Here is a 27337-nt window from a genome sequence, read left to right on the forward strand (position 1 = left end):
ACACACCCTCCTTTAAAGAAGGGAGGGACTCCCACCCTCAGCGACGGTGCGTTCGCGTCATGTGGGGAAACAGCAGACTTGTTCATCTGGGCCGTGACCACGATTTAACCTTCCTATTATCTTCATATTTACTAACATCTTTAATCATTCGGGTCAGTTTGACTCCAGCAATTTAAAACCCCAAGAAAACTGCTATAATTAAAATTGTTGCCCACGTTTATGCGTCGGGCACTTTATGTGTGTTTGTTGCAAAAGTATTCACCCCCCTTGGCATTTTTCATGTTTTGTTGCCTCACAACTTGGAATTAAAATGGATTGTTTGAAGGTTTACGTCATTTAATTTACAGAACATGCCTACAAATTTGAAGATGTGATTATTTGTTTTATTGTGAAGCAAACAAAAAAAAACGACAAAATAACAGAAAACATCGATGTGCATAACTATTCAACCCCCTAAAGTCAGTACTTTGTAGAGTTACCTTTAGCGGCAATCACAGCTGCAAGTCGTTTTTGACAAGTCTCTATGAACTTGCCACATCTTGCCAATGGGATTTTTGCCCATTTCTCCAGGGAAAACTGTTCCAGCTCCTTCAAGTTTGATGGTCTGTGCTTGTGAACAGCAGTCTTTAAGTCTGATCACAGATTCTCAGTTGGATTGAGGTCTATGCTTTGACTAGGCCATTCCAACACATTTATATGTTTCCCCTTAAACCACTCGTGTTGCATTAACAGTATATTGAGTCATTGTCCTGCTGGAAGGTGCACCTCTGTTCTAGTCTCAAATCTCTTACAGACTGGTACAGGTTCTGCTCAAGAATATCCCTGTATTTAGCACCATACATCTTTCCCTCAACTCAGACCAGTTTCCCAGTCCCTCCTGCTGAAAAACATCCCCACAGCATGATGCTGCCACCACCATGTTTCACTGTGGGGATGGTGTTCTTGGGGTAATGAGATGTTTTGGGTGTGCGCCAGACATAGCGTTTTCCTTTATGGCCGAAAAGTTAAATTTTAGTCTCATCTGACCAGACTACCTTCCTCCATACATTTTGGGAGTCTCCCACATGCCTTTTTGCAAATTAAAAACGTGCCTTCTTATTTTTAGCTAAAAGTAATGGCTTTCTTCTTATCGCTCTTCCATAAAGCCCAGCTCTATGGAGTGTACGGCTTATTGTGGTCCTATAGACAGATACTCCAGTCTCTGCTGTGGAATGCTGCAGCTCCTCCAGGGTTACCTTTGGAGTCTGTGCTGCCCCTCCGATTAATGCTGTACTTGCTCGGTCTATGGATTTTGGTGGGCAGCCCTCTCTTGACAGGTTTGTTGTGGTGCCATGTTCTTTCCATTTGATTTGATGGATTTGATGGTGCTCCTGGGGATCATCAAAAATTTGGATATATTTTTATAACCCAACCATGACTTGTACTTCTCAACAACTTTGTCCCTGACTTGTTCGGAGAGTTCCTTGGTCTTCAGGGCGGTGTCTGGTTAGCGGTGCCTCCTGCTTAGGTGTTGCAGCCTCTGGGGCTTTTCAGAAAAGGTGTGTATATACTGACAGATCATGTGACATACAAGTGGACTTCATTTCACTAATTATTTAATTTTATTTATATATATATATATATATATATATATATATATATATATATATATATATATATATAATTTCACTTCAAAACTGACTATTTTGTGCAGATCCATCAAATAGAATTCAGATTTTTTAAAAAAAAATAATAAATTAGAGGTTGTAATGTGACAAAATAGGCAAAAAGCCAACAAGAGGTGAATACTTTTGCAAGGCACTGTACATATTGCTACATTGCACATCACATAGACTGCACATTCTCTGTCTGAATGCACATCCTCACTTTTGCACATCGACTACCTTTTGCACTGCGTACATTCCCTAAATGTTATCATTCTACCTGTTTGTATTTCTTGTATTTTATATTTTTACCATTTTGTATTTTTTTGTATGTTTATATTATTTGTATTTTTCTTCAGTATTTTTTCTTTTTACCTATTTTAACATTTTGTATGTATAAAGCCTGGTAGACAGTCACTGCATTTTACTGCCATAATGTATGTGCATGTGACAAATAAAAACATCTAATTTAATCATGAGTGCAAAATGTATTGGTGAGATGGTATTTATAAATGGCACCATGAATGCCGGTGGATATACCAAAATACTAGATGACAAGGTGATGCCCAGTCTGTAGAGGATTGGCAGAAGACGAATATTCCAGCATGATAATGAGAAGCACACTTCCAAAATCACATGGACATGTGAGGAGGGATAGTGAATATATCGATAGAAGCATGCTGAGTTTGAACTGCTAGGCAGGAGGTCTAGAAGAAGACCAACGAGGAGGTTTGCGGATGTAGTGAAAGAGGTCATGTGAAGTTAGTTGGTGTGAGAGAAGAAGATGCAGAGGATAGGGTTAGATGGAAGCAAATGACTCGCTGTGGCGACCCCTGAAGGAAAAAGTCGAAAGAAAAGTAAGAAACTTCCAAACTCACAAGAGACACAAAATCTCTCCACATATTTGTGATACACTGGTATCCTCCATGCTGAGGAAGACTGAGTCTGTCAACAAAAATCAAGATGGACATATGAAGTACTAAAAAAACAAAATTAAATATTTAAATCTCAGCCAGGAAAGGTGTACTGACTACAGTTGCACTGAGTTCTTATGTGGGACATGTATTTTTGATACAGTAAATCGAAACTGTTCGTTTTTAATTTCACCTAAGAGCCAATAGCCTACTGTTCAACTTAGAAGTGACGCTATTACTGTAAGGTGACATTTTAATGATATTGCACTCATCTCTGTCATATACTGAACACAAATTGTTTTCACTTTCAGTTCAGTTAAAACAGTTTTGCAAATCATATTGATTCAACGTGAAATAAATCAAAATGAAGCAAACACTTCGGAAATAATTCATGTGCACGATTTAAAACGGCTGCAGCAGTTGCTTTTCCTGCCTGCATGCGGCGCATGTTGTAGCTCCGTTTCCACGCCTCTCAGTTCTTCTGTCCAATGAGCAACGGCCTCGCCGTGACGTCCTCAGTCACCTGTGTTGGGCTGATTACGTGTAGCTCACCAACTAGCAGCTTTTAGCTTGTGAGACGAGACTGTTCATACCACACACCGACTGCCAAAGCTGTAGTTGTATCTGAGTGTGTACGGAGAAATAGCAAACGCACAGTCACCGAGCATCTAAAGACGCCAAGGACGGATATTTTAATCGAAGTGTTTATGGTAAGAAAAGACGACTTCAGTTAACCAGCAGGCTAACGACAGCTAGCATTACTCGGTGGTTGACTCTCATTGTTAAGGCTAAGCGAGCTAGCTAGCTAGCTGTCAAAACATTGTCTGACAGTGTAATTATACATTTAATAATTGGATTTATACGGATTAGACACGCTTAGCTTTTGCTTTGCAGCAACATATGACCGAACTCATCCACACTTTAGCTAAAATGTAGAGCTCAGCCATAGAAAAGTATTTAGTTACACACTTTAAAGAGGCTTTGTCAAAATCTGATTTTGCTCTCCAGAACATTTGTTTTTGATGACTTCCATTCTTTCTATAATATAAAATTTTCGGAGCTTTTGGAAAACATGTCTTATACTGCTAAACATTTAAAAGTCTGGTGGAGTTTGTATCACAACAGAAGTATTCACAAGGTTGTCACCTGCTTGATGTAACCGAAATTGTCGGACAGCTGTTGGAAACATTTTGTCTTCCAGGTATCTGTAAAATGTCAGCTTGACAAACGCGGATAAATAAAAAACAAAACACTGTTAGTATTGAATCAGCTGGAAATGGCCTTTAGTAGACAGACTAAACAACCAACACCCAATTTTGCAGCTGTCATTGATATATCAAAATAGCACACCTATTCTGTCATGCATATAATGGATGGCAGAAAAAAGATAGATTACAACAAAGTGACATGCGATTGTTAAGAAAGACACTGCTACTGTTGTTCGTGGCATTTTCTTGACTGTCTCTTCTTTTTCTAGATGTAGCAGAATGGAAATACCAATGCAAAGCTCTTTGAAGTGGTACTGCATAAAGACGTGGCTGCAAATTGCACTAAAAAAGCGAAACTAAAAGGAACAATATGTTTGCCAAATTGAAGAAGAAGATTGCAGAGGAGGCAGCCACAGCACCCAAGAGTGGTGTTCGTATACCCCGCACCATCAGCAAGGAATCCATCACCTCAGTGGGGGCAGACTCAGGGGATGACTTTGTAAGTACTCTGAAATCCTCACTAGAATTATGTTTCACCATTTCTTCTTGTGTGTGTTTTTTCATGTTTTGCTATGTTTTTGGTGCATAACCAAACACTGATTGGATGATCTATTGCACACCAAACAATATTTTTATGGATTTCACGAGAGTTGAAGAGGGGAAGCCATTACCAGCTATGCTATCACAGCAGGTAATAAGTGGGATGAATTGTTCTTAAATGTTTAAAGGCCATGTCTTGTACGCCATGTGCCACATTGTATTTCATCACGACACCTATCGGTGTGAAAGCTGTTCATTGCTGATTGACGTTCTCCTGAAGAAGGCCTGTATTTTGTAAGATAAAATCAAACTCTCCATCCTGGAGTGGATACCAAACAACACTGATAGGACTTCTTTGCTCTGACCGAATTCTCACAGGTAGAATAAAAGTTTTTTTTTTTAACAGAAGAAATTCCAGTCCATGCCATGTGCCTCTTTTTCTGTGACGCTTAACCTATTTGGAACAGGGAAACACAGAAGTCTTAATAATACATTGGCCTGTGTCATGTTGAATAAAACAGCTAGGTGTGAACTGTTGCCTAAACTTTTAATAAGTTCTCTTGAAAGCAGACAGACCTTAGTATTTGATGCCACCTCTCACCCACAGAATGAAAGCAAAGCTCTTGGAATGATGTTGGTGGTCCTCCCTGTGGGTCAGCACTGTCATGTTTAGCCCACTTGTCTTAATGTTAGAGATTCTGTATCAGCTTCTGTTGATGATTGTGGTCCAGCTGTGTTCTTAATCCCCTCTGTGGCAGTATTAAAGCTTTTACCACCCCTCTCCATTCCTGCCAATATAAAGTTGTGATCAGAACAGCATCTTTCCTTTCAGTAATGTTCTCAAGAAGAAGAATACATAAAAGTAATTATTTAAACTCAATTCTGAATTTAGTAAGTTTAATCAAAAAGTAACAAAACATCAGCAGTTTACCAATAAAACATGATAAATTAAAGCCATTTTTGTCCACATTTTTTTCAGTGCTTGTATGATATTGGAAAGGCAGTCATTTGATTAATTCTCTTGTGAAATTAACTATAAAGACTGTAGTTGTATATTTTGTGCTGCTGTTAAATTGCCAACTGTTAAATACAGCAGTATCAGAGACTATGGATATATTATGTTCTGTCATCTTTGGTGCATGTCATTTGTCACTGAAAATCACAGAAAAATCCTGGAAATTGGGGTTAATGTTATCCTAGGAATTTTGGCTGTTTTTCGAAATAGTAACTAGCCAGGCTGAGTGTGTATTGGCAGGACATTCAGGGCTTTCAACAAGGATAGGGAGTAGACAGAATTATTATTTGATTTTTATGTCATAGTCCAGATTTGGTGGGCTTTTGCACATTGTTATATCCTTATTCCATCATATATACTGATTGTAATTTTTCCATATCTTGATCAGGTTGCGTACTCGGTTGTAGACATATCATGAAATATTATAAAATTAAGAATGTGAAAATTAGGCTTCACATATGTAGTCTGTAAATACCTGTCATGTTTAAAACTGCAACTACTCCTGACTGATTATATGACGACTGACTGACTAACAACAGTCACTAGACTTGGTTATACTGTGAATTGATTTTCTAACCAGAAGCACAAATGCACTCTTATCCAACCAACATAAGCAGTGGCATTTGAAGGAGAACACATTTTTACCCCCATGTCTTATCAGGCCCTACATATTGGTATTAAATTATTTATAAATAAACCAATGCCAAAAATAACTAGAATGAATCACTTGAATCTCAAATCATGTGAATCTATTGAATCTACTCAACTTGTACTCAAACAAATCCAATCTTTATTGTCATCTTGTTTGATTTGAAGCCATTTATCATTCTCGTTTTACTCTGCTTTAGATGTGAAAAGCGCTGTGTATTCAGAGAACTTTTTAATATTTGCTGCACAATCGTCCACTTTCGCTGTTGTTTTCTGCTGTTGTCCTTCTAAAGAGGATGTCTGTTCAATCAACACATTTTGTAAAGTTATTGTGCTAATAATCATCAAACACTAAAGATGATTTTCTGCTGTATATTGGCAGGACACTACTGTAGTACGGACAGATAGTCACAATCCTCCATTATTATACTTACATTGTTTAAAAGGGGCATCTAGTGGTCTTAAATGTACACTATTTTATTTGAATAAGAAAGTCATATAATAAAGTAGCTGGCTATTGTTAAATATATGGTTAGGTGTTTGGCTGGCAGCTGATGCTTATTCAAGACAGTGTGTTACTTAGAGTTTTTAGATTTCCTTTGATAAGACAGTGAAGTGAGACAAAACCTGAGTGAGCAGAGGGAATGACATGCAGCAAATGATCTGGCCAGCTATTCATCACACAGTCTATGTGCCCATATGGTATGTGTCCTAACCCTCTGGCTTTTGGGACGCCCTGAGTTTTACTCAGTATTAAGGCCAAACTGTGTACTATAAAGCTCTGCTCAATATTTAACTCTGCTTGACAGATTCCCTTTTTGTGTCATTAAAAATACTCAGAGTTGACTTTTTTTGTATTAGATTTTGTATTTCTCTTTGTTTCATTGATCTGGCTGCTTATTCGGACCTGCTTTAATGCCTTCATGCTCGCAGTCATAGTTTTGTCAAATTCTTCCTTAATTGTTTTCAGGAGAAATGTTGCTGTCAATGCTTGTAAATAAAATCTGTATCTGTGTGAAAGCTCTGTTCATTGGTGCAAACAAGATGGTGTCATCTCTCACTGACTCCTGAGGCTATAGTGTTGTCTCAGTTGCACTTCCTAAATAATTTAGTGAAGTGGCTGAGTAACAATACCGCCAGCCGATATGTGACATTAGGCCTTTGGTATGATGACAGCCATAGTAGCCTGGTGCCACAGTTTATCCATCTTGTTTGCACATCATCCATTTCATAAACTTTTCTTGCAGCCAGTTGGCTAAATACCAATGATGTGATATCATATCTGTAGCATATCATCAGCGCACTGAGATTACAGAGCATCTTTCTGTGTTATGTAACATTAAGGATAAATTTAAGTTTTTAGATTTGATAAATGATGTCCAGGGAATTCTGACAGGTCATCAAAATTGAGAAATAGCAAATAGAGCAATGTTTACTTTTAAAATACTTACACTCTGGCAACTTGGTGATTTCTGACTTTCTAATTTATTTAGTACTTGTTAGTCTATGAAATGTTTAAATTGGCATTTTCTCAGAGGCAATGGTAATGGTAGCTGTTTACATTTTTAGTTTACTAGTGCATATTACAACAGAAAGCAGCAAACATTTACATTAAGGAAGCTATAACCTCGGGATATTTGACCCTTTGTTTGGAAAATCACAAAAATAATTAGTCAGCTATCAAAATAGTTTCTACTGATTGTCACACTGTTCATTCAATGATATGTTGCAGCGCTCTAATGCTTTGTGTGTGTCTTCAGGCATCTGATGGCAGCAGCTCCAGGGATGACCTGCCCGCCCAGCTCCTCAGAAGAAACGATCAGATCAGGAAGCTGGAGGCCAAGCTATCAGGTAGGACATGTCAGGCTAAGGTTAAGCAAGTTGAAAGATTCAGCCTAAAACTTCCAGGAGAGATCAGTACCAAAAGTCAAAGTCAAACCCAAGTGCACCATATACCTCAGTGCACAAGGCTGTAAATGATAAACCCTCTCCCACCTGCTGGACAGTGTAAGAATATCTGATTTATTTCAAACTCGTGATCATTATCTCACAGGGAGCTAAAGCATAAACCAGAGATGGAATTACAGTGTTGATGAGTATTTTACACTAATAATTTGCCTGTTAGTGATGCACTAAATTGTCAGTTAACAGTGTATTGACTTTTAAGCAAACATCAAGCATAGTACAAAACAAGTAGTTTTACTTTGTCTGCTGCTCTGCAAAACGGCGTGCCCATTATGAGCAAAAGCACTTTAGAAATTGGATAATAATGACCACACATGACTAACCATTGACACACCCATGGAAACAGACAAAAAGAATCATTTGGATAAAAAATATCCATGTTGAAGGCACTATGGTGGATAAAACATTGATCTTGGTAATAAAACCTTCATGTATGCCTTAAAGGATCGCCTCTGAGTCTATGAGTCTGCCAACAGCTTCAGCTTCAGCTATCTTTGCCAAAGGAATATGGTAAAATTTTGTCACTGACAAGTTTGCAAGCTGTACATTATAAATGCTGGAGTCAGTGTTGTAGTGTAGAGTAAATTAGAATAGGGCTAGCTTAAATCTTTCTTTGACACAACTGCAACACTTAATGACCCTGGTTGCTTCATTTCATTCAGTTCTATTTCCTGTAATTTTGCCTGAGATCCAGAGTCCAATCTTAAGTGAGTGAACTTCACAGTAAGAAGGTGGCAGCTTATCGGAAATGGCATACATCACTTTAGCAATGTCATATTAGTGATAAAAATGCAAATTATTTTTCATTTGGCCCTTCACTCTCAAAGCCATCTATATTTACCCAAGAAACTAGAGCTGTGCTTGCCTTAGAAGAGCAGGATCCTTCTCCTGTTTTGATTTTATAACAGGATGGCTGATTTCTCCGTACACGTCACCATGCTCCACATGCTGTAAAAAGGATGTTAGAAAAATCTTTTTTGTTAAGTACAATTATAGCGTGTCTCAGAATGACAATGATGATTTGTTACTGCTTCAATATTTGTGGTGTGTTTATTCCAGGTGAAAGAGACATAAGATATGATAGGGTTTTTTTTGTTATTTTTCCCCTCCTTATCTCAGTGCATTAGTGCCCCTTTCCTTTAGGTGGCTTTAGTGACTTTTCACCCTTAGTAAAGGTTGAAGGTCGCACATTCTCATGCTGCCTTTAAACCACTATGGTTTTCTCAGATAAGAAAATCATTAATTGTTTTACTTTCCATTATTTCTCAATCATGTTTTCCCTTTTGTTTTCTCCCTCTCCTTTTGTTCACCTCCTCCCCTGCCTCTCTCTTGACTGTCATCTACCTGCTCCCCACTGTTGTTTGTGTTGTTTGTGGTGTGTGTGTGTGTGTGTGTGTGTGTGCGCGTGTGTCTACGTACATGTGTGTACTGTTGATACCCCATCCCATCATCCTACTTCCCAACACCAGACTACGCTGAGCAGCTACGAATTATGCAGAAGACCAAGGACAAGCTTGAAATTGCATTAGAAAGGCATCAGGATTGTACGTACCTCTACTCTCCTCCCAATTAGCTTCCTTTCTTTTACCTGTCTGTCCGCTGTAATAACCATAACCTGTGCATCATCACTTCCTCTCATGAAGATAGTTTCTGATTCCAGCTGCTAATATCATGGGCTTTAAAGGTTTTCTTTGGGAGGGCTGGATGCTTTTTCCTTTGAATCTAAAAACCCATCGTCTCATCTTCTACACTGGTATTTGTTCAGCACATTGATTTCAGAGTTATGTATGCGTTGTCTGTTACTCTACCCTCAGTTCCCCCCACGTTTTTACATCAGTTAATTGGTGTTTCCTATTTCCTATAAAGTGTGGCAGCAACTCCTAAAGATATAATGTTGATTTCGGGCAGAAACTGATGCAAATAAAGTTCACTGGCTACTCTAGAAATGTCTGTGACCATTCGGGTAATGACTGCAGCACTGTACACAATATTTAAATATCTAAATATCTTATAGTTGAGTTGTTCTCCTTGTCCTTACTACCAATGGAAAAACTTGTGTATCCACCTCTTTGATAAATTACGACTGATACATCGATCAATTTTTGTGGCATCTGTTGAACTGTCTGATATTGTTGGGATTTAGTTTTCATAGTGTATTTATGATCCTGAGTAGTTTTGAGGACTATATGACCCCAAGTCTATGCAGGCAAGAAATGTCTTGTCCACTGTGTGCAGTTGGTTTGTTTTCTGACTCACCATCTTTTCACCACTCCACAGATTTTTACATATCGGACTAGCATCTCTGAAGCATGAAATTTGAGCTGCAGCAATTGTTCTATTTAATACCTAGTTAATCAACAGAGAACTAATCTGTAGCAAATTTGATGGTCAAATAACCATTGACAAAAAAATTCCTGTTTCAGTTGATCGTGTGAAAAATGGTTGCTTCTGTGTGTAGCAAACTTAGTCTTTAGGGTTTGGGATTGTTCTTTAAACAAAACAAAGAATGGTGGCATTCCCTTGGTCTTCAGGAAACTCATGGGCATTTTCATTGTTGTGATATCTTATAGATGGTAGCTTTACTGCGACGGTTGCTTTACTGCATTTTAGTTTTTGTCAGTTGCCATGCATCGCTTGTCTTTGCCTGTTTTTCCTTCTGGGATGAACACACTTCTTAATCTGACTCTTTTCACAGCTACTAACAGTGCCACTATCTGTGCTATTTAATGCTTCTGTTATTTGTTCTCTTTGGTTACTTACAGACCTTTGTGTATGGTTTTCATCTTTCCTTTTCTTTGTCTCTCTCACACTTGTAATGCTCAGCATCCATAAAGAAACTTCAAGACCAGAATGAATCTCATCAGGCCAGCAGAGCCAAAATGGCAGAGGGGATGACTTTGGCTTTAGAAAAGAAGGATCAGGTAAATACTGCTCTTTCTCACTTATTTTTACTGAACAGTGCTGGTTTGTTGTTTGTGTACTTACCTCTTAATGTTCATTACCTGTAGGAATGGATGGAGAAGATGGCCAGTGTAGAAAAGGTACGTCTTTAAATCTATATTTGATGTTGATGTAAATTGTGTATGACTCAACTGCAATTTGTTTTGCAATTAAAGATATTCAAACTCCTGGCTGTATCGAATGCAAAGGATCAGAAATTTCAGCTGGAACTCCTTTCCACCTAACCTGTTTGCTATTGAGGTACTTGATACCACATCTCTAGCCCCAGTCACTATTGTGCAGTCTGGTTGCCAAAGAAATCCTCAGTACAGAGAGAGTGGCGGCCATTCCCAAGATATTTTTTGCTTCAATTACATGAATATGTCATGTCATCTATCTACTTATACAGTCTATGGTCAGGAGCAAGTGTTTACTGGTGTAACATTAACTTGAAGGTGCCCTGTGGTGTCAACTAAAGTTAAAGTTAGGTTTCAAGCACTGTTTATATCCATGAGAACTTGGTAGGGGTCATCTTTCCTGCTTTTGCTGGTGCATTGATGCATGTTTTGCTGTGTTGCTATTGTGGAATTGTACAAAACCATTAGCTGTAAATCCCATCACCTCAGAAAGCATGGGATCAATTGGAGACTTATTTAGGCTTCATCAACATTACTATGTTTTTATTTTATAAATGTGTAGCTTCTACTGTGTTGACGACAAGTATTCACATTACTCTGGAGTTGTATGACCCCTAAAATAGACACCTTTGGAAATGTTGCTGATGTTGATTTGGTTTTAAAACTCTGGGGTTGTGTTTTAGTCTAGCCAGCAGACACATTTGCTGTCTGATTGGACTGTACTGTTAGGTTTGTTTCTTGATTCATCACGCTCATGTCACATGACTGTTTGCTTAAATAGGACTAAAGCTTGTTTTATGCTTGACGCATCCGCGAGGTCCGTGTGGCTCGGTGTGGACGAATGGCATCATTTTGGCAGCAAAGCCCTCTCACACGGCCTTTTCAAGCGGAAAGTTTCCATGTCGTACACCTCCAAATTTTTCTAACAATGTGGACGGAGACGCGTAAAACTGGTGGAAGAACAGGAGCTCCTAGTAGCAGAAGTTCAGAAATACAATCATTTATACAATTCATCACACAGAGATCACCGTGACAACCGACTTATGAGCAATTCATGGCGTGAAATTGGAACTAACTGCTGAAATGCAACTATTCGGTAAAATGCCACGTTGTAAGTGGTGTAAACGATGGCAAACTTCTTCTAGTCTAGTCTAGTACTAGAGTAGACTAGATAGACATATGCTTGCGATATACTGCCCCTGCCATTTGGGAGCAGAACGCCGCATAGAGTATAAAGCCACACACATTCTCTCGAGCGGATTTCCAAGCGTCTCATTTCCGCCCGGGACGTTCATGCGGAAAGCACAACCCAGCCTTAAGCCATCACCCTTGTCAACTAGTGATCAGTTGAACATGGATATTGGGTTACAGATGTTGCTGACCTTGTTGCCTGTGCTAGCAGCTGTTGTACAGTTATGGAAGTGTTTGGTCTTTCTTTTTGCCATTGCTTCTCCAGTTTTTGTTTTTTTGTTTTTTATTGCTGTGCAACCAACCCTCTGCCTTACGTTTACACCAGCACCACATACCCAGTGTACATGATTGGTCATACTCCTACGATTTGCCTTTTCGGGCATGCTAGTGTTCACAATGAATATTTCTTCACCCTTTGATTCACAACATGGGTCAAGAGATACCCATTTTCCATTGAATAGGATGTTGTGCATCAAAGGGTTAAACTGGGCTAGAGTGCTTGTCTGGATGGAGAACATTTTCCTTTTAAAACAATGTTTTAAAATGAAAATAAGTTGATGTGAAGGTAGCCTTAAAAATGGTGCCATAGTGCTACACGCTGCAATAAACTCCACTGGAACAGTTTAAAATTCTGCTCCACCTACATGGATAGAGTGGACAATGCAACAGAATAATGGTATAATATAGCTGTTGTGTTTGTTTAGGAGAAGGCTGCCCTGTCAGCCCGGCTAGAAGAAATGATGGAACAAAGCTTAGCACTCTTCCAGAAAAGAGATGACCTGGATGAACTGGAGGGCTTTCAGCAACAGGAGCTCGCTAAAGTTAAGCACATGGTGCGTACCTGTGGAGCTGGGATACTTTTTCTATGATATTTTTGCAATGAAAATGAAAATTGGAGAGAAGTTGGGAAGGATTGGCGGTCATTTAAAGAACTACGCTTTGTACTCAGTGCTATCGATGTGCCTCAGTGTTGGAAAGCAGGCTCTCTTGGCACTAAATGTGTTTATAAGCACTTAGTTTGTTGAGGTGTGATTCAAGTATCGTGGGTTCATAGCAGCACATTTTCAGTGCATGGCTCAATTCTAGATTGTGATTTATTACCCATTTATGCCCATCAGTTGCTGAGGAAGGAGGAGTTGCTGAGCCAACGGGAACAAGAGATTCAGCAGAAGGAGGCTGATGTTCAATCAGCCAAACGAGGCCTAGCAGAGGCTCGGAGGAAACTCCAGGCTCTGGAACAGCAGCATGAGGAGAGCTGCAGACTCAACTCTGAGCTTGAAATAGAGCGGTAAGTGAGATTGCAACAGGCAGTAGCATGCAAGTTGATGACATTATATCATAATTTGGATTTTTTTGGGCTGCACATTGGTGTAGTGGTTAGCACTTTCGCCTTGCAGCAAGAAGATCCCTGGTTCGCGTCCCAGCTTTCCCGGGATCTTTCTGCATGGAGTTTGCATGTTCTCCCTGTGCATGCGTGGGTTTTCTCCGGGTACTCCGGCTTCCTCCCACAGTCCAAAAATATGCTGAGGTTAATTGATCATTCTAAATTGCCCGTAGGTGTGAATGTGAGAGTGATTGTTTGTCTTTGTATGTGGCCCTGCGACAGACTGGCGACCTGTCTAGGGTGTCCCCTGCCTTCGCCTGAGTCAGCTGGGATAGACTCCAGCCCCCCCCCCCCCCGCGACCCTAGTGAGGATTAAGCGGTGTATAGATAATGGATGGATGGATTTTTTTGAAGTGAGAGACTTTTGGTCAAGTGTCTGTGTTAACATTTCCGCGCAATTTGAAAATCTGCAAACCACATTACAAACAATTACTATTGGCATTTGCCTGCAAAGTTCAAAGGTGAAAAACCTAAGAAAAAGTTAAATATCCTTCTCTACAAATAAGTATGCATTTGTTGTTGGACTGTAATTATTGTTAAAGAGCGCTAGAAGTCAAAGTGCATCTAACTGGATTTGTACAGAGAGGAACTGCTGCTGCTCAGAGAGGAGGCAGATAAGAAGATTGGTGAGCTGGAGGGACGATGCAAGGATCTGCAGTCAGTTATCCAGCAGGTCTCTGAAGACTTCCAGAAGGTGAGTCCCACATACAAACTGCACAGGCTACACTGTACTGCGCTCTTCATTCACTGACTGTTCTGTTAAAATGCAAAATGTTGTTCTTCAGTCGCAGAGTATGGTGTCAACTTTAGACAAGTCCCTCCATGAATTACAGACTGAACACGATGCCCTGAAGTTGCAACAACAAAAGGTCAGAACATAAAGAGCAGTACATGTTATCAATACTAGTAATAATAATAACAATAATATCCTGCAGCCAAAGGTGAAAGGCAAACAGTCTGTATCTAACTGGGTTCAAATAAAACTGTCAGGTATTGCAGAATGAGAATGTCCTCCAGCCAGAGTATGTCAGTGTGTTTGATCAGTTCTCTGGGGTTGTGAGGAAATAGTAGGGAGCCTTATAAATATGTCAAATTACAGAAAAACAACAAATTGTTCCAGATGTTTCTCTTGTCTCTTGAGGCAAAAAACCCCCATAAATAATCCTTCGTTTAAAGTTAAATAGAGTTTTCAATTTAGTTGATGCAAATTTGTAATAGTTTCAAAGATGAGAAAGCCTGGATTCTGTACCTGGTTTTGAACGTGTTGGCCATCTATCATCAGGCAGCTGTAACAGAGGAAGACAAGGAGCGCCTGTTGGTGGACCTTCAGAAGAAAGTAACCTCCTTGGAGAGGCGGCTGCAAGGGAACCTGAGCCAGGATGAGCATCTGCAGGAGCTTCTCCAGGAGGTCAATATAATTTTATAATGTCCACGCCATCTTTGTGTTCTTGAGAATTTATATTCAGACATCATATTGACTAATAGAAAAAGAAGCAAGGACACAAACGCCCATTTATCAGTGCTGTTGATGCCTTTTCAGAAGTCCAGCCTGTGGCAAAGTCTGGAAGAGACCAGAGCAGAGCTGCTGGCTGTGCGGACAAACCATGCTGATACTGTCAGCTCTTTGGAGACACAGGTAAACCAGGGCATTTATACAGCCCTAAGATCTAATACATGGCAGTGATCACACACCAAGTCTGCAATCCTCATACAAATAAATGTAATTTAAGGTAGTGAAGTAAAATAATACCTGATGAGGTAATTACAATTAGAAGTCCCCAATTAGTGGAACAATCTGTGATGATTAAAACGCATCAAATCAGACGCTACGTAGTACAAGCTGTACAAAATGCTGCACCCACATACCCAGTTGAGCACGTCAGATTAACAAAACAGCTGTACCATTATTTACTCCTGTGACTTGTTTGACTTCCTTCATTTCCAGTCTGGTCACTTTCACTTTGAGTTTAGTTCCAATATCAGCAAAAAATGTGGTGTTTTCCCAAAATCTCCTTTAACAGATCAAGTTATCATAAGAAAAATAAACCGTTTTAGAATATATAATGTGAGCATGTGTCTCTTGTTTGTCCTCAGGTATCTAGGATGAGCTGTAGTATTACTGAGCTGCAGACTCTTCTCCGACACAAAGATGACTCTTCCAGGGCCTACAAGGAGAGAACGGACACACAAGTAAGTTGTCAGACACCAGACATTCTGCTGTAAGAAAAAGATAGTAAAATGGTCGTATCACACAATCACATTTGCAAAGTCATGAGCTACCCTGGGATTTAAAACAGAGATTAGAAAACCTAACTGAGGTTACTCCACAAGTTCATAATGCCACGGTGGTAATGATACATATCCCCTATAAAGCATTCATTCAGTAATTGCACATTCACTGTATTATTTTCTTCTTTAGATCGCTAACCTGGAGCAGCAACTTCTAGAGAGCAGTGAGAGGCTGAAGAGTACAGAGCAGCAAATCACAGAGAAACAACAGCACATTGATAAACTAGTAAGTACCAATTGCTTTTGGAGCACAAAATGAGTCTCTTTTTTTATTTTTTTTGACATAAATAGGTCTTATATCTTGTTCATTTTGATTGGATCTCTGAGCTTGGACCAGCTGGGTAGAAATGGCCAGGTAAAGTAAATCAGTACTGATTCTAGAATAGAGAATATTGTAATATTTCATACATGCAAAATTGGCATGCATCCCAAACTAAATCAGTTTTATTAGTTAATAAAAGGGTATTAACTGAAATTAAACAAAAGTCCAAATAACTGCTCAGAAAACGACCGAACAAAACAAAATTCAAAGTACTAAAACCAACATGTTCTTTACTTTAGTGCCATCTGGTGGTTCTATCAAGAGTAAAAATTTGGCAAACAGCAACACAGAAATGTTTCTGTGAAAGTTGTTTTGATTGTGTCGCTTTTGTGTGTATAAATAAATGCATTTATGCAAAACTGTCATAGCACAGTCCTGGTGTCAGTAAAAGTGTTACTTTGTTAAGGAAGCAAAATACCAAAAGCTAAACTTGACTTCAACTTCAGCCAACGCCATGGCTGAGCATTTCTGCCTAGAAACTACAGTGTACCAATGACGATCTCATTTTGAAGCATGAAGGGATTATGTTCATGAAAAACACTTTTAACTGTCAGTTTTTTTTGACTGAGATCATTTTATAGGGGATTAATCAATGGCTGGAGAGTGGCTATAGTAATATAGGCTATTAATCTACAGCCTACAACTATTTGTACTCCAGAGCAAATAAAAGAAAGCCACCGTATGTTCCTATTAAAAACTTCACATTGGCTGTGTGCACTCAGGTCCTTCTCTATAGGAAGGTGTAAATTTTCATCTGGATAATATGAGGTTAAAGAGATTTTTTGTATGCATTTGTTTAATTGTGCATTTATATGTTTTGTTCAGCGAAGAGAGTGGAGTGAAGAGAAAGCCTTTCTCGACCAGCAGGCGTGTTTGTTACAGCAGCAGAATCAGAAGAATGCCAGCCAGCTGGAAGAAAACATCACTTCTTTACAGACAGACAAAGAGAAACTGCTTGACAGTGTGGTATGTTTGCTGCTTCTAATTTTCACCTCTTTTTAATTTCTTTGTTAAGCTTTTGTGTAATAATAATATATAATAATAATAATAATATGTAATACTATGGCTAAATCGTGTTGCCAGTCATTCCACCTCAGGTTACACCTGTTACTAAAACACTGCTGTCATTGTGGCACACGTGGCTCCCCAAAGCTTTCTAAAGCCCCTGTCTGACTTGCATTACATACTGTTAATCTGATGGCAATTTAACATATGTGAATGTGAACCCTGGTCACGTTTCTGTAAAAGTTGCACTGGCAATGTTACTAGGTTGGACCGAGTAACGTTTCCATGTCTGTTTTGAAACAGTCTTAACTGAACCGTCACATCAATAAATGGACATGTAGTCATAGATAAGTGTCTCCAAAGAGAGAAGGAGAGCTGTGCACATTTATGTAGTAACTTTATTCATTAGGTTCAGCTAAGAATTATCCCGACTTGAAGAAAGGACCGATCAGAATAAAAAAAAAACAGGTCAAACTATGAACTTTGCTCCACAAAAATAACCAAGGGCTTAAAGGGTTACCTACTAGTGGAAACAAATGTATGTAATAATTATAGAGAAAAGAGTGTGACTAGAGTAGGGAAACTGTTTTATGTTGACTGATGTTCTTCAGGCTCCTTGTTTTTGTGTGGTAGGCTCACCTGGACAAGCAGATAGACAAAGCAAACGCCACTCTACAGGAGCAGGCAGAAGAGCTGGAACGATGCAAGGTATAAACTACAACACAATAGATTATTTGCACATGTTCACATTTTATTCACTTTTGAAAGATGACTTTTATTCTGAAATTCTGTGGTTTTAAATGCAGTTAACTTGCCTTTAACTCTTTAACTGTAAAGATCTAAGCTAATGACATTCTTTACAGTTAAAGATCTAACTAGGTTGGCAAGAGTACTAACCAATACAACAAAAGTGCAATACAAAAACCAAATCTGTGAAAAATTTAACAAGTAAATATAATTTTTGGTTGAGAAATATCAATATCATATACTTTAAAAAAAAAAAAAATATTACGTCAAAGCTACAGATCAGTTATGTTCATTTATTGACAAACTGCTATTTATATACAAAAAGAAACAACATTGCAAGTTATAGATTATATATATATATTTGTAACGTGTTTATGTAACACAAATTATCTCCTGTTTTTTTCCAAATTGATTTGTTCCATCTCCAGTTTGGAGAAATAGTGAAATTCTGTTGCTTAAACACTGAAAACAAGACATTAAACATTTTATAGGATGTATAGTCTACCTAAAAGCAAGGAAGTAGAGTGTATTTGTATTCCTCAATGTGTTTCCTCAGGCAGAGCTGAACAGTCGGCAGACGGTGAGCACAGAAATTGCCAAAGCTCTGGAAGAAACCAGACGACAGAAGGAAGAGTTGCAAACAAAGGTCTGTTGGTAAATCAACTTCATGGAGCAATCAGAAATAGTAAACGTGGTCTCCTGCAAATGATGTAGCTGTCTTCCTCTGTACTTGTTCCAAATACATATCTGTACATCCAGAAATTCATACGTAGCTGTTTGTCATTCTTTTTGCAAGTGTAAAAGTGTGTTCTATGTAATTAAAAGTGCTTCCCTTTTCATGATGTCAGGTTGAAGAGCTGACAACTTCTCTACAGAGCTCACAGCAGGAACAAGCCACTGCCACTAAGAAGCTGGTCCTGAGAGATGAAGATGTTGAAACACTCCAGATTGGTATGGATGCACGACACATTGAAATTTTGGACACTGTAGAACATGCTATTTGTATTTGTTATGAACAGCAGTCCTATTAATCAAACTGTCCCCAAAAGTCCAGCTTCACATTATTTATTAGCCAAATCTTTAAAAAAAAAAAAAAAAAAAAAATTCCATTCCATATCAACTTCCTATTCTTGTCCAGAGTTTTGGAGAAAGTGGTCTGTGCAGAGCTTCTGTCATATATATACAATTATATATAAAATGGTTTTAAATATTGTGGAGAATTTCCAGTCACACTTCAGGCGTGTGCCAGTACAGAATCTGCTCTACTCAAATTCCTAATGATCTACTACTTTACAGATTTTATTTTATAAATTCTTTTTAAAAATTACCACCTGAATGGTGGAGTCAGGGTTGAACCAAGCAATAGCTTACCATTTTATTACAAATCAGATGTGGTGTGGTCCATACAGTGTTGTTCACTGCCAAAAGGAAAGCTGTGATTATGTTTACCTGTGTATTGGATTTACTAAAGATGTGCATCTGTTAAAGCCCCTTATAAACAGATTCCACATTAATACATTTAATTCAAATTGTGAAATTAAAGAAATAGAAAGATAGAAAGTGTAGCTTGATTCTGTAGAATTTGTCCTCGCCATTCCATATGATTGTTGCTGTGTGTGTGTGTGTGTGTGTGTGTGTGTGTGTGTGTGTGTGTGTGTGTGTGTGTGTGTGTGTGTGTGTGTGTGTGTGTGTGTGTGTGTGTGTGTCTGTGTCTGTCTGTCTGTCTGTCTGTCTGTCTGTCTGTCTGTCTGTCTGTCTGTCTGTCTGTGTGTGTGTGTGTGTGTGTGTGTGTGTGTGTGTGTGTGTGTGTCTGTTTGTGTGTCTGTGTGTGTGTCTGTCTGTCTGTGTGTGTGTGTGTGTGTGTGGCATGCAGAGGTGCAGAGTCGGCAGGCATCACTGGACCAGCTGCAGGAGGAGACTGAGCGGCTGCGAGCCCAGCTGGAGCAGATGGAGCGGGACAAAGACTCCCAGCTGATCAGCCTGAGGGAGGAGCTGCTCAGTCAGACACAGCAGCTAGACAGCTGCCAGGCGCGGGTCAGAACCTACGCACTGTCAAAAACCTTTGAGCATACTTGTACATACTCTCGCATAGAGCATAGATGCTTGTATAATTTTTAAAAAAAGAATTAGATTTTAACTGTAGCAATTGTTGAGGTTAGTTGTGTGTTAATGAAGCAGATTTAGAACAGTGGCGAATGCTTGATAATGGGTGATTGATATTATTTAATTTAATGCGCAACATTCAATGGGCAACATTTTTCAAATAATTAATAAAAAGGCCAGGGCCAGGTTGCAGCATTTACTTTAAAACTAACTAACCTTAAATTAATGTACTTTACCTGGAATATCAAATCATGATCTGTGTTGTGTGATGTGTGTTGTACAGATCTCATACCTGGAGGTAGAAGTAGAAACTCTGACAGAACAGCTTCACAGCCCTGAAGTGTGTGAAGAGGATCAGAATGGCAGTGTGACCATGGACGATCTAGATCATATTCAGAAAGTCAACAGAGAGCTGGAGCAGCAACTCAGTGACAAGAACAGGGTTGGCCACCTTTTTCACATTTTGTTGTTCTAAAATACCAACATTAGCTCTGAGCAACCTGCACATACATACAAGCAGGTATATCACCGAACATAAAACAAACTGATGCTGTTTTGCAGACCATTAAGCAGCTGCAGCAGAGACTGGCAGAACTGAAAAGAACTCTGCAGAAGGAACTGGTAAGATCCAGTCAATCTCATCGTGGTGCGAATGTGTCTGCATGTTGAAAATGTTGTGATTAAGATAGTTGATCTGTTTTGTTCTTCAAATGGGAGAAAAACAAAATGAAGCAATGTAATTTGGATGACCATCTTTATACTTTTCTGCTCTGGTTTAGGCTAAATGTCATGCTAAAGCTGCTCTGAATATAAATACTTCAAAAGCACAGTTATGGCTACAGCTTAAGAAGAAATACAATTCAAATGCAAAGTGTGAAACCAAATATTGAAGCATGCTGCAATTACAGAAGACATTTAAATATTGAAATGCTGCGGGTATCAGGACTTGCGTTTTTCACTGAAGTATTACCAGTTTAAGTCCTCCTGCATTTTTAGAAAGGGAGGGTGAATAAGTTGGTGACAAGATACAACCTCACTGCTAGAGGACAAGTAGTCTTTTACACTGTTCCTCCAAGTATTTAGTTGTGCTTTCTGTATTTTTAGCATATTTCAATGTTTGGGTGTGTTTGCTTGTTTGTAGTATTTTGTTCGAAACCTGTGCAGGAGTTCTTAAATTGGTGAAGTTGCTTTCTTGATTTGTGTTTTCATGTGTTTTCTCATATTGCAGCACACTCAGGACAACTGTTGATATCAGCCAGAGTAGTTCTGGCATAGATACAGATTAGGAATTAAACCTGACACATTGTCATGAAACATTGATTTGAGAAATGAAAATGTGTCATAGCACAATAAAAATGTGTGAGGTTTCACTTGTACATTATATAATATGACAACTGTAATCCCTTTAATGAATTTCATTAGTGCCAAACTATAGATGAATAATTCTTTTTGTTTCACATTTTTTGTTCCATTTGAAGTTTACTATGTTAAACTTCCTAATGTCCTGCAATGACTTGCAAGTGAACATCACATAGGAAACACTTTTACATAATGCAGTCCAGTTTGCCAGAAACACTAGCTTTGACTTCAGCGGAACATGAGAAGCTTCACAAAGGGGGAATTTGTTGCCGAATGATTGTTTTAGATTGTTCTTCGTTTTACAGAGTTTTGTATTTTTTCTGCCTATTCAGTGTAAATTATAATGAACGTTATATGTGTCTTTTCCTGTGGGTGATCTGTAGAAAATAAAGCCTGAGCCAGAAGCTGAAGGCAAGGAGAAATTGCCAGAAAGCCGAGCTGAAAAACAGGAGAAAGTTTGTTCAGACTCCCCACTGGCATCCACTCCAAGCCCCCCGACCTCCAACACCACAGTGACCAACACCTCAGACCTCAACGACTCACGAGAAATCAACTTTGAGTATCTCAAGCACGTCGTCCTCAAGTTCATGTCATCTAGAGAAGCTGAGGTGAGTCTCATTTGGTAGCAAGTCTTTTGTGTGTGCCACTACAGCAGTCTGTTATGTATGGACTGCATGGCAGATCCAGGCTGTGCTGTGAACCCAGACTGAATCCATGTTGTTTTTTGCTTCCTCAGGCCTATCAGCTAATACGAGCTGTATCTGTGCTGCTGAATTTCACTCGTGAGGAAGAAGATATGCTGAAGCAAACTCTGGAGTACAAGGTCAGTGTTGGAATAACGCTTACTGTATTCAGTCTTCATCATTGGAGGCTTTTTACTTGAGTGGTGGAAAAAAGTTTCTGGACACTCCATGCATTTGTGAAATATTGCATTAAGAATCACTCTTAGGTCTTCAAGCGTAAATTATTTTAGTACAGTCACAGCCAAAATACTAAAATCCTAAAAAAGCCATTAAAAACTTCAAATTGATTGGTTCCATAAAAATACATAAGAAATTTTGAGTATTGAGTAATTTTGGTACCAGTGATCCACTAATGAAGGTCGTGCTTTTTATTAAAAGACACTATTTTTGTTGCCGTGCTTTGCATCTATATAAAGCCAGCACATTTGAAAGTTCTTCACAGACAAAAATGTCTCAAACAAGGAACCTAATGCAGGAAACACACCTGAAGATACAGATTGAAAATCAGGAAGGATACAGCTGCTGCCAGATAGCCAGGAAATGCAGATGCAGGCCTTCAGCAGTTGGATACACTCTGCAGAAAAACAGACCAACCAACAGCTTGGAAGACAAACCAAGATCTGGGCGTCCAAGGGTTTCCTCAGCAAGAAATGACCGCATCCTGATCAGCATGTGCAGGAAAACCACTGAATGACATCACAGGAGCTTCAGCAGCAGTGGTCAAACCAAACTGGTGTCCAGTGTTCCACCTGCACTGTATGTGGCTGACTTTTAGATCATGGCTCAAGTTCCTACAAGGCTGTCATAAAGCCCCTGATCTATGACAGACAGAGGTTAGCCTGACGTTGTTGGGCCCAAGCACACAAAAACTGGACAGCCAGGAAGTGGAAGAAGATTCTGTGGTCAGATGAATCCAGTTTCCAGCTTTCTCTTCCTCCTGCTAATGTGAGGATACACAGAAGACCAGCTGAAGCATTATCTCCAGCATGGACAGCAGCTACTGTCAAGCATGGTGGAGGCAGTATCATGGTTTGGGGATGCATGAGTGCTGCTGGTGTTGGTCAGGTCACATTGAACTCTGCCAAGTATTGTGTCATTCTCCAAACCCACATGCTCCCTTCTGCACGTACACTGTTCTGTCGAGGTCAAACTGGATGTTTTAACAAGATAATGCTCCTTAGCCACACATCCAGGGCCAGTAGAACTTGGCTGCAGGAGCACAGTATCCAGGTTTTAGAGTGGCCAGCTCAGTCCCCGGACAAGAGCCCCATTAAAAATCCGTGGTGGATTATCAAAAGGTCTGTTTCAAAGCATAAACCACAGAATTTAGAAGACTTAAAAGCAGTAATTCAAGAAGAATGGGACCAGATTAGCCCTCAACAGTATGAAAGGCTGGTGGGGAACATCCAGCCAGGATTAGAGCTGTACTGCTGCTAATGTCAGGACTACTAAATATTAATTTGATGATGTGATGGTTTATTTATTTTTTGTTCAGTTTTGAACACATTCTCTGTAATTTGTTGACTTTGATACCAACAATGTTGAGAACTGTCATATTGAAACTGCCAAGAATTTAGTTTTGTTTTTCTTGTAAACAATAAACAAAGAAAAACATCATTTGTATTTGTGTTTGTCTAATGCAGCCACACCTGTTGAAACATAAAAAAGATTTTCCACAAGTACTTCATGATAATATTTGAGATTTTGTAAAATTTTAAGGATGTCTGAAAACTTTTTTTCCACCACTGTATGTCTACTTGTTTTGACTGTATCCTTAAAAGCTAAAGGGAAAAAAGAATCGTTATTGAGTTGGCATTCAGTAACTCCAGCCTGTGTAAAATTTTAAGGGTGTCCAAAAGCTTTTTTCTACCGCTGTATCTATCTACAAAGGGTAATTTGTTAATTTTAACAATTTCTTTTTTGTAATCAATGATGACTGCTAATTAAAATTTTCTCTAAAGTTTACTCTGTCATGGAGCTGACTACAGGATGATAGTTAGAAATCCAAATCCTGTGACCAGATATTTTGCTGTAAAGCAGCTGCATACACTGTCCCATTTCCAAGTGTTGCTTTGTACAATGAACCTGGGATGGTATTGCTATTAATAAAGAAAATCATTGAAATTAGCAATAACTATTCATATAATAGCTGTTACAATTTGTTTGACCCAGTTACTTTGAATAAAGGTATTTACATTTATTTTAATGCATTTTGATTTAAGAAAATACTGATTTTCAAGAGAAAAACTAAGTGAAATTAATATTTTTTCATTTATAGTGTAATTATTAGGGTAAAATCATGAACTAAATATTAGCTTTATTTTTAGCATTTAGCATATTGGTTAACTTTCACTTAATTCAGCCCTTTGACTTTAGTTGTGTAGTTAGCTGTCTGTCTATGACTTTAGCTAATTAGCTGTGTTAGCTGTATAATTAACTGTCTTTCTATGGATTTAGCACACACATTTCCAAACCAGAGTACAGTAACTGCAACCTGGCAGCTGTAAAAACACAATACGGCAACTGCACACACAGATTAGCCACACTGCATTTTGGGGTTTAGTATCATTTTGTGCTGCTGATAATTTCAAAAGCTATTTACTCTGAAACTATGTATTTCTATATCAGAATGTTTTTCTGTATAGGAAAACAGATTGTTTACCTGTAGAACAGCCAGATACAGGGTATAACTCAGTTTAAACCAGATATATAGTGACTGTGCTTTGCTATTGGAGGGTACAATTTGAGCAGTTATTCAATACCCCTGTACCAACTTCCTCACACAGCCAAGACTATATCAATGTCAGCTACGACATGTTGGTATGAGAGCTAGTTATGTTCAGCTCAGTTTATGACTGGTTTATTGTCTGTCCTCTAGATGTCCTGGTTTGGGTCCAAACCTTCTCCAAAGGGTATCATCCGGCCGTCAATCTCAGGCACTTCAACTCACTGGAGCTGATGGGCAGCAGTAAGAGCTGAAGTGATGGAGAGAAAGGACAGAAAGGGCCACCTCCAGGAAAAAAACAAACAATGTCCTTCTAGTGTGGCTTCCATCACTAAGCAGCACTTTAGCTTTAACCTTTGAACAGCTTCCCACAGTTTTCTCTGGCTCTCTGTGGGAATAAGTCTTTTTGCTCTGTGGGGACAGAGAAGGGACAGCACATCTTTGAGGGATAAAGGCTTATTCATAATCAGCTGTTGATTTTAAAATGACGTTTTTTTTCTCAGTGGCTGAGGCAGACCAACCTTTGTCAGCTGTCTTATTTTTCTTTTGACATATGACAAAAGTCTGAAAATGAGTTAGCATGTAAGAAAATGAGACATCAGAGAGAAATAACAAAATGACTGTTATTTTAGGGACTGCCTCACTTCTGCACTCTTTGTTGGGATAAGCATCATAATGTGATGCAATTGTCTTCACTGGACAGATATTACAGCCTTTGATTGCTGAAGGAACTATTAGCATGTTACTACTTGGTTATTCTTTCATTTTAATCACAGAGGGCTTATTTGATGAAGATGTGTCATTTTAAGGATCTGTGCAGGATACTGTAACTGTCTTGTCTTCTGTATCAACGAAAGTTTAATAATATCTGTCTAATGGACATAAATACTTCATATTGGTGTCAAAGGACCTTAATCTGTCTGTATGTTAGCACACGTCAATGTCACTTAAATATCAACGCAATCTGAACAATCAAGGGATTCCAAGCAGCATTGCTGTACAGTTGCCCCACCAAATCACAGAATTTGACAACATTGCCATCAGTACCATTATAAACAGTGAAATGTAAATGCTGTCTTTTTACTTTATAGTAACCACTTAGTTGATATCAGCATTTCTCAGTGCCCCGAAGTAGACCATGACTCAAGATTTTTGAGGCTAAAATATATATTGACAATGTTGATATTTTTGACTTTAAAAAAATCTGACAATGATAATGTTTATCATCGAAATAAATTTTTTTAAGGATCCATTAAATTTGGCTACAAAGAATTTTGTGTCTGTGATAGAGAAACTATGTAACTGGAACACTTTGGCATTTCTGTACTGCATTGTTTTTTACTACCTACTATATATATGCCAGCATATGTGTGGTAAGCTAAAATCTTGAATGCCCCAGACAAAGGCTTTTAGAACTAAAGATTTATTACTAATGTGTATCAAAACAGCTTTACCATTGGAGTATTTTTACAATTAGTTGACCCTCCAAGTAGACCTTGCTCTTAGATCCTTCCTCCGTCACCAAGTTTGGTAACTAACTGAAACCACCCGTCAGCTTAAATATCTGAACAGTAGAGATTGTTGTTGAATTGTAAATTAATCAGAAGTACTGACTGTGTTGCCTAGTTTAGGGTGAAAAAAACACGGTGTGTACATGCAGACTGTTGGAGGTGCTTTAACACCAATGTGAATGAAATGGGCTGTATTTTTAGAGTGGGACAATGTTAACAATGTGGTAATAAAATTAAATGCTATGTAAATGACTGGAGGACATGCTCTACCTTTACCTGCCTTTGCTAATTTAAATGAAAGTACATTCCACCTGTCTATTTATATATAGAAATTTGTACATACTGTATGCATTGAGATCTTTATAAATCAGTGGATGTAAATGGTTTGATGTGACCAGTTTGCAATATTTATCATTATAGACCTGAACCCATACATGTTTCTGCCTCGGCTTGTCACTCAGTCCCTCTGCCCATCACTATCTTCCACATCACTATCTTCCACTCCTGAGTGTGACGTCAGTCACAACATTTATTTTTCTGAAATTTGAAGTTGTACCTGTTTAATTCATTCTTTGGATATTGGGTTGCAGCAGTACATCTGTTAACGTGGAACTGTCATAATGTTGTGTTACTAAGGACAGGTAGCAGACTGATGTGGTCACACTGACTCCGTTGGATAATATACTGTCTCCATGAGAATCAAAGAAACCGTGAATGCACTTTTTAACTTCTGTGTGTTAAACCCTAAAACACAACTGTACAATCACTACAGCTTTTCTGTCTTTTGCTTTTTATGATTTGAAGATTGCTGCCACTATTGTGGTTTCCTTTCCAACTTTTATTAAAAATAAACCTGAAATGAAATTCATGCATTCAGGCTCCAAATCCGGCATATTTGTCAGAATGTCATTTTAACATTTTTTTCATGTTTTGTTACACACTGTCACC

At 38.7% G+C, this 27337-nt stretch overlaps 1 protein-coding gene across 3 annotated transcripts; it reads left to right on the forward strand.

Annotated features, from left to right (window-relative positions):
* Positions 1 to 3086: 3086 nt before the first annotated feature.
* Positions 3087 to 27261, forward strand: golga1 (golgin A1). 3 transcript variants are annotated; one of them, XM_023285221.3, is made up of 24 exons: positions 3087 to 3267; positions 4035 to 4264; positions 7729 to 7819; positions 9403 to 9477; positions 10757 to 10854; positions 10942 to 10974; positions 12906 to 13034; positions 13320 to 13489; positions 14168 to 14279; positions 14371 to 14454; positions 14868 to 14993; positions 15126 to 15221; positions 15680 to 15775; positions 16005 to 16100; positions 17022 to 17162; positions 17835 to 17909; positions 18505 to 18594; positions 18797 to 18899; positions 19822 to 19982; positions 20335 to 20493; positions 20613 to 20672; positions 21794 to 22018; positions 22147 to 22233; positions 25032 to 27261. In XM_023285221.3, the coding sequence occupies exons 2-24, from the start codon at positions 4136 to 4138 to the stop codon at positions 25110 to 25112; spliced, it is 2517 nt and encodes an 838-aa protein (XP_023140989.1). In that variant the 5' UTR covers positions 3087 to 3267; positions 4035 to 4135; the 3' UTR covers positions 25113 to 27261. The 3 variants fall into 3 exon arrangements, with proteins under 3 accessions (XP_023140989.1, XP_023140992.1, XP_023140991.1); XM_023285224.3 differs by lacking the exon at positions 12906 to 13034; XM_023285223.3 differs by lacking the exon at positions 9403 to 9477.
* Positions 27262 to 27337: the final 76 nt, after the last annotated feature.

Source organism: Amphiprion ocellaris, chromosome 6 (genome assembly GCF_022539595.1).
Source record: "Amphiprion ocellaris isolate individual 3 ecotype Okinawa chromosome 6, ASM2253959v1, whole genome shotgun sequence".
Taxonomy (NCBI): Eukaryota; Metazoa; Chordata; class Actinopteri; family Pomacentridae; genus Amphiprion; species Amphiprion ocellaris.

Coding starts and splice junctions, on each gene's coding strand:
- golga1 (XM_023285221.3), top strand. CDS start 4,136: ATGTTTGCCAAATTGAAGAAGAAGATTGCAGAGGAGGCAGCCACAGCA. Junction 13,035..13,319: donor TCGCTAAAGTTAAGCACATG/GTGCGTACCTGT, acceptor TATGCCCATCAG/TTGCTGAGGAAGGAGGAGTT. Junction 16,101..17,021: donor AACAGCACATTGATAAACTA/GTAAGTACCAAT, acceptor TGTTTTGTTCAG/CGAAGAGAGTGGAGTGAAGA.